The 15,537-nt window shown below is 44.8% G+C and overlaps 1 protein-coding gene across 3 annotated transcripts in view; it reads left to right on the forward strand.

Moving 5' to 3' along the window:
* CFAP61 (cilia and flagella associated protein 61) overlaps window positions 1–15,537 on the forward strand; it is a 1,725,308-nt gene that overhangs the window by 54,377 nt on the left and 1,655,394 nt on the right. For all 3 annotated transcript variants that reach the window (XM_069234340.1, XM_069234338.1, XM_069234339.1), the window contains exon 2: window positions 14,699–14,853. In XM_069234340.1, the coding sequence (XP_069090441.1) occupies window positions 14,711–14,853 (143 nt within the window). In that variant the 5' untranslated portion in view covers window positions 14,699–14,710. The remainder of the gene's footprint in view (window positions 1–14,698; window positions 14,854–15,537) is intronic.

Here is a 15,537-nt window from a genome sequence, read left to right on the forward strand (position 1 = left end):
CGGCACATGTAGCAGGCGCAGTAGAGCATAATGAGGCAAGTACCTGTTCGCCCCCACCCCAGTCAAGCCTGCCTGCCTCCCACGCTCTGCTGCCCATACAGATAGACTTTGTGAGTGATCTGGGTCCCCTGGCTGTGCGGGATGAGGCTGGATCATAGCTGCAACACCTGAAGGGGACCTCCTTAGGGCCAGGTGGGGGCACAGCGACGGCTGTAGCACTACTTCACTCCCCACCCTCCCACCCGGGGGTGGTGACCATTGGAGAAGACCCGGAGATGTCACGAGAAGCCCCACCACTTTTCTTCTACTTGAGGGTGCAGAGGTGACTTTAACACTTTAACCCCACTCCCTGAGGTCGACCCTTAGCCCCTACCCAGATTGCTGAGTTGAGCATAGTGGGGATAGGTTTCGGACAGCTATAAAGACCCGCTGGGCTGGCTCCCTCTGTTGTTGCGAGTTGTGAACCTGCCACTCCTAACATACTGTAATCTATATACCCACACGGGCACAGACAATGGACTCTTAGTGCCACGATCTACCGTTTTTCTCTTGGGAGCCCAGACCGGGATGCCCACCGGCAAATCCAACAGTAAATCTATTAGCAAGCCTGCGGGGAAACTTCTTTTCTCTGAAGCCCTCCAACACTCCTGCTCCGTGACCTCTGCCAAGGGACCACATCCGGTGGACATACCTACCACCAAAGCCTGCCCAGCACAGGATACTACCAGGGAGTGTATACTCCAGGAGGGCACGTCTGTGGGTCGTAGGCTGGAAGGAATGGACTCCACTATCTCCATGCTGGCAGTTGAGACTAAATCCACCTGTCTGGACATCAGATTTCTAGTCCTGTGTGACTCTGTTGGAACAACTTGTAACGGTGGTGGAGGACCACCTCAACACCATACCAGAGCAAGATCAAGATCTCCTCTTCCTCAGCAGTAACCTTATTGACATGGAAGACAGGAGTTGCAGAGATCATGTCCGCTTTTTCGGCTTCCTGGAAAATATGGAGGGGTTGGAAATCCAAGCCTTCCTCTGGAATACCCATGCCCTGGCCTAGCCTTTGACCCCCTCCATTGGAGTTCCAGCAGACGCACCGACTGGGTCTGAAGCTGCCAGATGGCTCATCCCGACCCTGTCCCATCATTGTCTGCCTCCTGCGTCATAGTCAGGCTCTCCAACTCCTCATGGCAGCCTGCTCTCACAGTCCACTTAGGGCTGAAGGATACAAGATCTGAATTGCTGTGGACTTTTCAAAGGAGACCAACGATCGTCGCAAAGCATTTCTGTCACTCCATCCTCGACTTTCCCAAATGGACGTAAAATATGGACTATTTGAGTCGGCGTAAATGTGGATCACCAAAACTGGCAAATTGAGAGATTTCTATAACCCGGAGGACCTGTGTCTCTTCCTAGATGGTTTGTTTGCCCTGGCCATGGACACAACCTACTCGGACTAGTCCTCGGGCCGTCTAGCGACCTCTCGGCTAGGCCATCCCACCATGCCCCACTGTATGGCCGGAACTGCTGTAACAGTGATCTCCACCTTACCAGCAGGGATCCTGGGAGACTGTGGAGGCCTCGCAACAACCGGGACCAGGCCCTTCAAGCAGTGGCGCACTTTACTCAGCTCTCAGACAGAGACAAGTCCCGTTCACCTCTGAAACCTACCTTTGCTTACAGCTGAGATCTCTGTGGACATACAGGCCTTTCCTGCTTATGGAGCTGGGATAGGGCCATTGGAACTACACTCCTCTCCTGTCAGAAGGCTGAGTAATTTGCTGCATGCTTATATGCAATATGGTCATGCTATGTTGCATTCTATCCAGGGATGTGGCACGTTAGATGACCACGTCCTACTCTACTGACTGCTATACTGCTTTGCCATTGATCTGTTCCATCCCGGTGGCTCCCCCATACCCATCGCTCAATTGGCACGCTATATTAGAGTTGTAGTGGAGCTTTGTAAGCTGTAATGTGCTGTTGCTGTGACTACGCTGCTAACCACACAATTAATGCCTACTGTGTTTCACTGTTCACACTGTTTAACTGTTTAAGTTGCTTTTGTTGATGAGTTGTTAATGCAACCTGGACTGCCGTATCTCTGTATCATTATCCGCCATGGACATTCGGATGTTGTTGGTATACCCTCCCCCTCCCCAGGATAGTAGGGCTTTAGGAGGCACGGACCCTGCTTGGGCATCTGCTGGTCTGCTGACCTCTTGGGAGCCTGTGGTGCCCGGCCTCAACGCGGCAGCTCCCTTCTCCCCCTCCCCCCCCCACATGCCATCACTTCATCCTTGGTCGCCTTGAGCAGTCTGCCTCCAGACGGGCCCCTCCTGGTACTCAGACTCCACAGGTTTGGACCCGCAGTTCAGAGACCCAAGCCCCTAGGGCCTTGCTCCATCCCAGAGCTGGACCTTCCATGTCCTTGATTGGTTACCTACCGTACTCCCTCACTCCTCCCCCTCTGTCTCCTCCACCTAGCTCCCTTCTCTTCTGCCCTGAATTCTTCTGCTCCATCCTCTACCTTATTTTACTTTTCCTATACTTCATCCTATTCCAACAGCTTTCAGTCACTCCTGCGAGCACCCAATGTTCCCCCTTTCCCCCCTCCTGGCCTGGACTCCAGGGCGTTTTATCTGTCTCTCCTGATAACTGCCCTATCTTCAGTCCATCACCCTACCCCCTCCTCTTCACTTGGTGCCTTTCCTTCTCCAGCCTTCATGTTTTCCCTTCTGTCCGTTACACGCCCTCGCCGCCTCCATTACCAAGCCTCTCACCTCACGTCCACTCCATGTTCTTTCATGGTACGTCAATGGCCTGACCCATTATGTGAAATGTAAAAAGGTACTCTCTCTCTCTCTCTCTCGCTCTCTCCAGTCAGAGCGGGCAGATGTGGCCCTCCTGCAGGAGACACATCTTGATGATGTTGAATCCAATAAACTGCACCGGGATTGGGTAGGGGAACGATCTTCAGTAGTTGCCCGAAACCACAGACGTTCGGGGGTCAGACGCCTAGGAAGTGCGGAGTGCTGATCCTGCTCTGTAAAACATTACCCGTTACTGTTATTAAAATGTGGTCCGATCCCAAAGGGAGATATGTGTTTGCTAAGCTGAAGATCGGGGATTACTCGCTCTGTGTAGGCTCAGCCTATGCACCCAAGGGCTCTAAATGCTTGTTCCTCCTCCAAATCAGCCACCTCCTTACCAAGATCAGGGCCTCCTGCTACCTTATAGGGTGCAACTGGAACCTAGCCCTGGGCGCAGTGCTTGATAGGACTGGTCTCATAGATGTCAGCAATAACCCGGACAGTGTGATACTGAAAGATGTGACCTCAGACCATGGAATGCTGAACTACTGGAGTCTGACAAATGCGGCAGATAGAGAATATTATTTTCTTTCATCAGTACACAGCACCCAGTAGTGACTAGACTATTTCCTCATGTCACAAAATACAGTGGCCCATGTCTGGGATTCTCGGATACTGGACCCTGCCCTCTTTGATCACTTGCCGATACTCGTATCTGTAGGCATAGGTGTTATTATCACAGGCCGTAAACCCTGGCTCTTAGCCGTGCATCACTATCGTAACCCCCAGGGCAAATCAGGATGCAGACCTGGTTAACAAACAAAAGATAGCACGCCAAACAGAACTGGAAGGCAACATTGCATGTCTCACTCAATTGTGCCCATCCCTTACTACCAGTGCACCAGCACATGGAGCAAGCTTGAGTGGCCCTTAATGATCTGTGTACAGCCCAGGCCGAATATGCACTGCCACGATTGCAGGGATGCCACTACAAACAGGAGGGAAAGGCTGGCTGCCTCTTACCAGCCCAACTCCATCAACAGGAAGCAGCACAAGCCACCCCCGCTATTTCTTCTTCAACTGGTGTGCTCCTCACTCGACCGCAGGATATAGTTAATGGGTTTGCAGCATTCTACCGACAATTGCACACTCCGGAAATGGTGGCTAGCTCTAATCAAATAAAGGGCTTTCTGGAGAGCGTTCGCCTCCCCTGTCTATCGAATGAGGGTCAAGCCCAGTTGGATCTAGTGATCAGTAAGATTGAAAAAAGTGCAATTCAATCTAAACTCCTATACCATAAATCACCAGGGGAGGATGGCTTTCTGGTGGAATTTTACAAATGGGCCCATGAGTAGGTAGTTGACTCCTTATACGAGGCCTTTCGAGAGGCCAGTCAAGAGGGATCGCTGGGCTTTATTTCAAATAAGGTAGTGATTGCGTTCCTCCCTAAACCTGGGAGATATGCCCTCCTTTGTGGCAGCTTTCGCCCCGTTTCCCTCCTGAATGGAGATGTCAAAATCCTTGCCAGTGTCTTGGTGGCCCGCCTACGCAAAATCATTCCGTCTTTAATACACCACACCCAAGTGGGTTTTGTCCCAGAACGCACTTCCAGGAACCATCTCCTTTCCCTTTCACATGCCCTGTGGGAAGCCAGGGACATGCCAGATGAAGCCTTAGCCCTATCCTTGACTCAGAAAAGGTGTTTGATTGTATTGAATGGGGCTACTTGTTTACAACACTGTGGAAATTTGGTCTGGGTGATCAATTTATCACCAAAGTACGTCTGAAAGTAAGTCTGTTATGTGATGGTCCAATGCCGCAGGTTAACTGTGGTGGCTTCTTATCTGACCCTTTTCTGATACGCAGAGGGACGAGGCAAGGCTGGCTACTTTGCCACTTTTTTCTGCTGGCACTGGAACCGCTACCGACCACCATCGTCAATCTCCTTTCCTTACTGGAAAACCCCTCCAAAGGGGAGTAGCCAAACTCTCTACTGTTATCGGGTAAACTGGGACAAAAGTGAAGCGATGCCCCTCTTCACCATCACCATACGGGCAGCGATATACGGCTTCCCTTTCCGGTGGATGCCATCCTGCCTCAAATATCTGGGGATCCTTGTTAATAGGGGATTAGAACGTATGATTGCGGACAACTTAGATCCACTTACAGCACATATTAATCTGGCCTTTAATAAGTGGTCCCATTTGGGGCAGAGTACAAGTGGTGAGGATGGTTACAGTACCATGCTTCACTTATGTGTTAGGCATGCTACCCCTCCAAGTGCCCCTATCGACACTCCGATTGATTGATGCAGCGATTCGAGCCTTTGTGTGGGGTTTCTCTCATCCCTGTTTGTCGCCTGCTAAGCTTATGGCCCGCCATTCTTGTGAAGGTATAGGGCTCCCATTGGTAGAACATGACGCCATTACACTCCATCTCTCCCTGAGGTATTGGACCCGCCACAAAGGGTCATCACTGAACGACTGTTACACTCTAGCCAGGGAGACCTGAGTTCCTTGTACAGAGTTAGTGGGTAGCCCTACTCTGATAAGCCAGTGTTGCGGACTGTGCATGCAGTCTGGTGTTGAGCGCACTGTCTTCTCAACATGATCATTAAAGCAGCTGTGCAAAAAGTTTCTCTGGCTATGGATCAGATTGAGTGCAAATCCAGGTAGGCCATTTGCCCTGCGCTGCCCAGAAGCTTCCTACCTGTATCTGACAGTTACAGGCTGTTTCTGTTTTTCTATTGGACATCTGCAATCCTGTTTCTCATTTGTTTTACGTCTCCATGTCCCAAGCATCATTCCGTAGCACAGATGTTAGCCACAGCCCCAAAGGAAATTGTTTATGTAGGTGAGCTCCCTTCTTGAAGGACTACCACTCCATTGTGCGAACCAAGGTATTACATTACTATCTCGATCATGTATTTGTTACAGGAGAAACTACCTTATTAGGAGCAAGAATTTTATAGAAAGAGGAGGTGAGTAAACTGCAGCTTTGTGGCACAAACAATTTCAAGGTATTCCTCTTTGTCTCCCCGTCCTCATTTACCGACCCCATGCCAGCTCCTATATGAGCACAGTGAGCAGTTCAGTTCAGAAAGCAGGTCATAAGTTCTGCTGTGTTGGTCCCAGAAGAGATAACTTAAAGCACCCACCAACCTCAATTCATAGCAAAAGAAACAGAAGAATAGTGTGAGTTGCTCCCATGCCTGACCTTCTAGAAACTGAAAGAAGACCAGCTGAGAACCCTACCTGACCCTATGAAGAAGGTAAAACGACCAGGCACTGAGCCCTTCCTTATCATAAAACAAGCTACAGAAAATTAGGCTGGGAGCTTAGCCTGACCTAATTACAATAGTGAAGAGCCAAGGGTAAAAAATAGTAAATTGAAACAGCTTGGAAAATTTTAATTGGCAGCAACACAGAATTTGAAAAGGTTTGGAGAAATTTAGCATATGATGATTCTGAAAACTTTCTAAAGTTCTGCCTCTCATAATTATTAAGTCAACAATTGAAACTCTCAGGCACTAATCTGAAGCACCCAAATCCCTATCAAACATATTATTTCTTCTATTAATTACCAGTATGTAAGGTGGAACAGTTCCCATTCTGTTGATATGTAATTCAGTGTTGGTAATGTAATTCCCATAGTCAGTGTATATTCTGCTACATGTTTCTACAGTTACCTATTACTATTCCCTGGAATCCTGCCCCTTTAAGGGCACTGCTCAAAGGGCCTTCACCTGTGTTTTGCTGTTCATAGAGTTGCTGCATTTGCTTAGTTTCCCAATTCATTATATATCTATCACACTTAGCTTTGACTTCCGCCACCCACCCTAGCCAGTTTTAAAGATGACCCACTTCATCTTTCCTCTTTCCAAACATTTGAAATAATGACCTACCTCTTCTAAAATCATTTATATCCAAATCTATCTAGATATGCAACTACAATCTTCAAAAATAAGACTTACAAAATTCCCTAATACGCTGTTTGCAGTACGGTATACCAGAGCCAGATTTGAAACCTCAAAACAGACCTACTTTTCCCATGAAATGCCCTCTTTGGGTTCAGACGCTTCATAAGGTGTTGAATATCCTACATAATAGCTAACTGTTTCTATTTCCACTTTTAACAATGGTCCGATCATGATTCATTCAAAAAATGAGACTCCAGCTTTGATCATCTCTCTCATTCTCATGGTCTGTCTTCTGAAGCGCGTGTGTGCTGTTGTAATTCCCTGCTTGCACCAACTTTCTCCAATTTGGAAAGAGCCACTGCTGGTTGTCAACTCCCTATTTGTCTCTGTTTACTGTTTCTCCTCTCTCTTTGTGTGCCACTTATCTGTCGACTACTTACTCATATGTTGTTCCAAGCAGCTAATGTGTGGCTAACAATGTTGTCTTTATGTCTTCACACATATTTTCAAACCACTCCTGTTCTCAGATTTCTCACTCAAACTACCTCCCTCTCCCTTATTTGACTCAATTTATATACTCTTCTAGTTTCTCACTGGTCAGACCTTAACTCCCTTAGGTCCTAACACATCCTTTGCTTTCTTTCTCCTCTACAAAGCCCCTACCTCCAAACTTTTTCTCTTTGTCTAGAAGACCTTCCCTTCTACTTATTTTGCCAGCCAGCCCCTCCTCTGCTTTCTAACTCATCTTCCCCTAGTCACTTTTCAGGTACCGCACAGTCCACATATTCCTTAATGCATTTACCATCTCTTGAAACCCATCTGATACTGAACAGATCTAATCTGAATTTCACGGACAGCTTGGACTATAACACCTCCTCCCCCACTAAGGAAGCTCCAACATCTTAGCAAAGGTTGTACAGCTGGATCTTACCCCCCACACTAAATGAGCTGATCAAGTCATGTCACTTTGAGACAAACTAAATCCACCTCACAATACTTTACTGCTCTGATTCAGACTGCTGTGAAAATTAATTTTCTAACATAGGCAGTTAATCAAATGTTGTGTAACACTGATAGACTCAATGCTGTCCTACAGAATGCCACCTTAACTGCCAGCCCTGTGAACGGCAATCTTTCGTGGGCGAGGTAGTCAAGGAACAACTGCACCGTCTCCTCCTAGAAGTGAAGTCATCTCAAGGATGGTGAACCTCAGGAACTCATTGAAAGTTATGGACTCCCAGATTTCAGTCAAACCCCCTTCGAGAGCAATCCTCAATCAAGTTACCAATTAAAACTATCACTGATCATACACCTCTATGTGCTTTTCCATCATCTAAGAAGGTGACACTTAATCAGTGTATTCAGGTACTTGTTAAATCTCTTGTTACTCTTTTTTTCCCCAAAGCCACCTAATCCTCTCTGTGCTGTCCTTCAGCAGTTAAGCATACATTTTGTCTATTTTGGTAATCTCAACTAGATATCCTATTTCTTACAGAAATGTGGTTCAAAGAAACCTCAATGTGCTGGATGTCCTTCTCCGTCTGCGTAATTCAATTCTCTCTTGGGACTTTGAAGACCAAAACACCAGTAATACATAAGAATATGATGTGTTGCACAAGACTTCCTGCTGATCAATACCATTCCTTTCAACGGCTTTCACTGGAAGTCTATTCATGCAATGCCTCTATTTTTAAATTAAACGTCATCTGCCGCCCTTGAGACAAGAATAACACAGTAATTAAAGAATATATGAAATCTATTAAGGCCCAACAGATAAAGCTCTAAGGCCAGCACATTTCTTGGTGATTTCAATGTGCATTAGGTTAATGCTAATGACATATCTGTCAGTTTGTTTCTTTATGACTACAAACTTTGCTAATGCCAACAGGGATAGAGAAATGCTGAATACCTACCTCCAGCTTGAGCCTCCTACATTTAAACACGAGCAGTGTATGAGATGCAATCTTCTACGATCCGCCACTTTGTAAAGCTCTCTAATGCCATTGAGCAATGTTCTGCTATAGAAAAGTAATGAAACAAATGGGAAAATAGGGCTTCAGAAGAAGGCTTGTTTCCCCCCCCCCCCCTCCTGAAAATGGCATCAACAAAAGGTTTGCGCTGCTAAAATCATCATCGTCCCAGCTTTCAGGAACAGTCATACTTGAATCAGAAAAACATGTTTTTCAACACAATTTTGGCATTTTACTGGACATTCCCCATTTTTACTATTTGTTGTGCTTTCAGCCTCCTTCCAGTTAGTGACAGAAATGGGTATGAAACCAATGCTGTATCCCGGGAAGCTAAACATTTCCGAAAAGGAGACAAACGTCTGAATTCAGCAAGGGGTCATTTGTGTAGATCCTACAAGGTTTTCCTACAGAAAATTACAGCTAAAATAAAAAAAATATTGAAATTGAGGTGATAAAAACAGCCATTTCTCTCCACGTTTTACTCTGTAACTTTTCCTGCCATGTCTGATTTTCAAAAGCAATATACTGTTACATCTGCTGGACTCTTCTGGTTGCAGGAATACAGAGGGCTTGTAGTTTCATCAAGATCCCTAGGCACTCGGAGCAATAAAGTAGCTGCACCTTGCAATAGGTTTTAATTCTATACTGGGTATACAGTCATTCATTTGGTGAAAAATAGGTATCAAGGAAACCTTTGTATTTTCAAAATGGGCACAAGATAAGGTGTTGAGAAGCAGTGGTTATTTGCACATCTCTGAATTCCGGGGTCCCAATACTATCATGTGAATTACAGGGCATTTCTCAAATAGATGTCTTTTTTTACACACTGTCTTACATTTGGAAGGACAAAATGTAGAGAAAGACAAGGGGCAATAACACTTGTTCTTCTATTCTGTGTTCCCCCAAGTCTTCCAATAAAAATAGTACCTCACTTGCGTGGGTAGACCTAATGCCTCAGACAGGAAATGCAACATGGACACATCATGTTTTTACACTGAAATCTGACGTGTTTTTTGGAAAGTGCCAAACTGTGGATTTTGGCCTCTAGCTCAGCCGGCACCTAGGGAAACCTACCAAACCTGTATTTTTGAAAACTATACACCTAGGGGAATTCAGCATGGGGTGACCTGTGGGGCTCTCACCAGGTTCTCTTACCCGGAATCTTTTGCAAACCTCAAAATTTGGCGAAACAAAAAAAGAAAACACTTTTTCTGCACATTTCGGTGACAGAAAGTTCTGGAATCTGAGAGGAGCCACAAATTTCTACCCGCCTGCCAAGCGCCACTCCAAGCACACTGCCAGCCAAGCGCCACCCCCTGCACACTGGCAGCCAAGCGCCACTCCAAGCACACTGCCAGCCAAGGGCCACACCATGCATACTGCCACCACTTTTTTGTTTTTAAACAACAAAGAAACCACTAATTATAAATAAGTACAAAACTACAAACACAAAACCTCTAACTGAATACATGATAGTAATGCCAAAAGTGAAACTGAAAGTATGAAAATATAAAACGGCAGTTTACTCTCACGGTAGTTCCCAGTAATTCTTCTGTGTGTGGTAACTCCTGAAACAGCCAGCCACACACAGCCCAGGCTTTGAAGGACAGGCCGGGCAGTACATCCGGCTTTCCCTCCAGATACCTCTTTGGGCACAGACTGTACATTTCATAGCTGTAAAGTCTTTTCTGGGAGTGGGAGGAATCTGATCAGGAAAGTGGCGATCTTTCAATCTAGCCACATCCTCCACAACTGCTACTCTAGGAACTCTTGCATGATCCACCATAACAAGGCTCTCTATCACTGACTCCTGAAATTTAACACATTTCATAATTGGCTCAGGGGAACAATCCTTAAACACAATAAAAGCATTAAAAGTTGCCAGATTAAACAAATGAATAGCCATCTTTTTATACCACACGGAAGACTTACGAACAGCAGTGTAGGATTCCAACCTCTGATCTACTCTATCAACACCACCCATGTGCTTATTGTAATCTAAAATGCACACAGGTTTGTGCACTTCAGCAACTTGACCCCAAACAGCCACAGGTGAAGTACTCTCATCATGGATGGTAGTTAGCATGTACACATCCCTCCTGTCTACAAATTTCAGAGCTAGCAACTCATCATTCCACAAGGCACTGCACTGTTCCCTCTCAAGTTTTTTACATACAAGCTCCCTTGGATAGCATTTCCGGTTAGAGCAGATTGTGCCACAAACAACAGTGTCCACTCTGGACAATTCCTTGAACAACTTCACTCCAGTGTAGAAGTTAACTACATACAAATGGTGACCTTAGTTAAACAGCCACCTACCAAGTTCCCACACAATTGTCTCATTAACTCCAAAAGTGGGGGGTCAGTACTGGAATCCCTACCAGTGTAGACCCAGAAATTATAAACATATCCTATACTACTTTCAGACAGCATATACAATTTAATTCCATACTGTGCCCACTTGATAGGAATGTACCTAAAACCCAAACGACCCTTGAACAGGACCAAAGACTTGTTTGCACTCATTTCTTTGCCTGGAACATAGACCTCTGAAACCCGATCTACAAAATGATCAAGGACAGGCCTAATCTTAAAGACAGTCACAATCAGGGTGATCTTGTGGCAAGGCTAAAGCATTGTCAACAAAATGCAGCATCCGAAGAAGAAGCAAATACTGATTACGAGTCATGGTTTCAGGAAATATAGCCGTTGCCATCAAGGGACTAGTAGACCAATAGGAAGCCAGTGACGGCTTTCTTATCAACCCCATTACAAAAGTCAAACCCAAGAACTTTTTCATCTCTTCCAGATTTGTGGGAATCCACTAAGTAGCTTTAAACTGAGGCCTAAGTCTGGCAGCATAGTCCCTCAAATACTGCTCTGCATACAAATTAGTCTGCACAACAATCTCTTCCAAAAATACATTGTCCAAAAACAACTCAAAGAAATTGACAGGCAAAAAGTTTTCCGTATTTACTCTATACCCTGGGAGACCAGTAAAGGCAGGCAACTGTGGATGCTCCATGCTTCCGAGGTATCAGGTCTTCCAATGGGAAGCCTTTCAGCCGCTGGCTGCCGCACCATTGGCACATCAGTGTTCTCCTCTAAAACAGGCCTTTCATCTTAACTGAGATTGGCTTCCTCATCAGAAGACTTCTCTCGGACAGAAAACTCACTGCCAGAATCTCTCTCTTCCTCCTCTGCCTCAGATGCAGAGTCCGTCTCATAATCATGATCAGAAGATGACTCAAAAAGCATGCCAACAACCTGCTGAACGGTCACTCTGCGGCTAGCCATGATCCTTTCTAAGAAGTGTAACTTGACAAATGCACCAACAACAACCAGCACTGCCTTAAATAAGTAATAACCAAAGTGTGGCTTTATCACAAAGAGTTATGTACTCAAACACTATACCACTCACTTGCCTGAAAAAACTAGACTCACCAGCAACTACTCTGCACAGACACAGCAATCATCAATGATATCCCACTAAACAGAAAAAAGAAAAGCAAATTAGACATAATACAACACAAATATCATTGTGCACAAATCTAAGGACAATTTCACACACAATCCTGCATTTAGCACACCGCCCTCGAATATGTCATTCAAGCATGGCAACAATACTCGTTTGGAGTAAATTTACTTACCTAAAACATACAACTACGCAAACCGCAGGTCAACCACTGCCAAAACCGCAACGAGCCCCAGCAAAGGAAGCAAAAGCTTTGAACAAGAACAAAAAGCAGAAATAAACTGTTCTAATCACAAATGCAAATACTTTGCCAGTTGACAAACCCCCCGCCACCAATCATTTAGAAATTTTCCCTGGTGTCTAGTGGTCTCAGGGAGTAGATGGGCCTAAAAAAACTATGCCAATCTGCCCTCATGGGGGCAGAAATGGCCATCCGTACTGTGCTGAATCCTTTGTCCAAGGGGCCACCCCCCAACACAAAGCATACACACAAGATCCCTGGTATGAAGTAGATTCTGCCCCCCTTGGGGGCCGATGGCAATAGTGCCCAACAGTGTTTTTCCTCCTTTGGGGACGACCCTTGCCAAGAGGTCATCCCACTAAAAAAAAAAACAAAGAGCAAAACCTCCCTGGTGTCATTGTGGCTTCTGTTCCCCTCTCTCCCCCCCCCCCCCCCCCCCATCCTCAGCTTAAAAATAATCTGCTGATCTGCCCCCATGGGGCGCAGAAATGTCGAAAAACATTATGCCCCCTTAGGGAGGCGACTCTTGCCCAATGGGCCACCCCCCTCCTGCCCCCATAAAAAACACAGACACAAACAAAATGCCCCCCTCACACAAAAAGTGCACAATATCCCTGGCATCATTGTGGCTTCTACCCCCTCTGGGGGCAGATCGACTTAAAAATAATGAGCCGATCTGCCCCCAAAATTAGGAGAACACCTGAAGGTAGCAGAGCCTTCTCCTATCTTGGCTGTAGACATCCATCAATTGTGCCTCATTCGGAAAAAAAGCCACTGCTTCACCTTTTGAACTCTGTTATCTCTTGATCTCAGTCACGTTGCTCCATCAGTCATTGCATGCTGTGTTATAAAACTGAGAAAGCATACAGTGATTACAGTTTTCAATAAAGGTATTTTGACTGCAGCAATGTATTGGCAGGAGGATAATGGGTCCTCATTTTGAGGTCCCACCATTATTATGGAATTTAAAATACCTGATTTTGTTTTATTTTTGCAACTCTGATTTTAACGAACACAATGTTAGGCATAGCAACGTTACACTACTGTTACGTTTAGAACATTGGTGAATGTGAAATATTCGGTTTAGATCTTACTGTGCTGATACATGGAACCTTTCTCATTACAGTTTAGAAATATACCTTGAAAATGTTCAACCACAGACCATAAGCTTTTGCATATTATTGGGGTATCCACTGGCTTTAAAGAGTAACTCTTCCACCTTGACCCAAAAGCCTATGCCTTGGGTCCATTAGTTTAGAGATGTCCTTTGTTGGATCTCAGTTACCTTGCAGTGTCCCTTTTTGCTGCCATCATAGGTACTGTTACTAATGAGTGAGCATCTCCATGTCTACTCCATTTCTTCATTAACTCCAACAACGCTATCTTAGGTTCAGATGGGATGGGCCTGCCCACAATATGAGCTAATGTATCACAAATTCAAGTACAGTAGTGGTGAATTACTCAGCAAGTCCATCTGTATGAAAAATACGTTCTGTTCTCTGATATACATCCGAGGCCATTTCCATTTAGCCATCTTTTCATTTCCCAGAGTCTGCTGGGACAAATAGTAGACTCTGCAAACATATTTCAACTATATCAATCTAAATCATGCTGACACTTCTAGGATACAGGGGCCATATTGGCCTTAGTGAAGTTGACTTCATGTAGGGTCCCCAGCTCTTACTTCCATTTGCAACTCAGCTGTTATAGTGGATCAGGGCAAAATATCTCGTTTTAAATTGTGGCCTTCCTAAATATTAACCATCACTGATGCAATCTGATGGAAAATACAGCTTTTACTCCTACCTCATAGTAAAAGAATACTTGTAACATCTTTAAAGTCTTGGGGTGATGACTGCACATTCTCAGAACTTACAGTTCTCAATTTAGGCTGTGAGAATCTAATTGTTTTCACTGTCAGTTGGTACAATGTTTTAAATGCCCAATTTTCTTTAAAATGTTTCATTTTGATTGCACTTTTCCTATTAAAAACACCAAATGTCTTGCCAGAGCTATTCCATATTTTGTTTTCTTACCTCAAATCATTACATTGTATTTAATTTTCTTTCAGTTCTGAGGTGTCATAGAGCAACTCTGCTGACGTCATCAGCAAAGTGCTATTTTGTGCCCATTTCTTTTCTCTCTGCGGGTCGCCCATAGGGGGCCACTTAGTATTGAGTAGATCTACTTTCAAAGTAACATTTCATACTTGGAGTAAAAAAAACCTTCTTTCATTGTTTTTTTCATTTCTGACGATTATACATTTTATTTTTGTTTTAGTGAATTGGAACAATGACTGCTGTAGGGTCTACAAATGGAGGAACTGAAGTGATAAATACCAGAAGAACAGAGACCTCCGATATAGCAGAAATTACCAGGCTTACGAATGAAGCTACAGAAGAGGTTTTTGGAAGGATAAACGTCACCTATCTCCTGTAAGTATTACAGTGAATGGCAAGTGGGTGGTCTGTTTTATTTATTTGTGCAACACACACTGGCAATTCACTTCTGAAGGGTGGCGCAAGGAAGGCGGTGCAGATTTTCTTATGTTCTAATCAGTAAAAAAGGAATCAAATATGTAAAGAAATGGCAATTAGGATATATTTGGCTGGCATGAGGTAGAGAGAACTACCGATGGAAACTGGATGCAGGGCCACTTTGAACAGACTGTATTAGTACTCTCCTAACGGAAATGTTTTAGGATAAGGAGTCAAAAGATGAAGAAAGTGGTGGCCTTAAAATGCATATAAAGCACATTTGATAATGTTGTTTGATCTGATGCCCAATGTGTTCCCCAACTGAGATGTATACCAGCAATTGTAGGAATTTTGTAGTGTTGAAGCAAAATTGTGTATTACCCAAAACAGTAAATGAAATACTGTAATAATTAAATGCTACGAACAGGATGCTGGAGATCGAACTAGTGCTAGGTCCGCACTGTCTGCTTTTGAGAACAATACTAGTGCTCACGTGTTCCCATTATGTACAATTCTGTGTTTCCTAAGTGTTTTTAAGTATTTCGAAAGTGTACTTGCAGGACACAGCACGTGGCTGAACACGAATCATTGCGCTGATCACAAGGGGCGAGTGGAAAAACATGTTAACAAATCAGATGTATG

The sequence above is a fragment of the Pleurodeles waltl genome, chromosome 5, assembly GCF_031143425.1.
Source record: "Pleurodeles waltl isolate 20211129_DDA chromosome 5, aPleWal1.hap1.20221129, whole genome shotgun sequence".
Taxonomy (NCBI): domain Eukaryota; kingdom Metazoa; phylum Chordata; class Amphibia; order Caudata; family Salamandridae; genus Pleurodeles; species Pleurodeles waltl.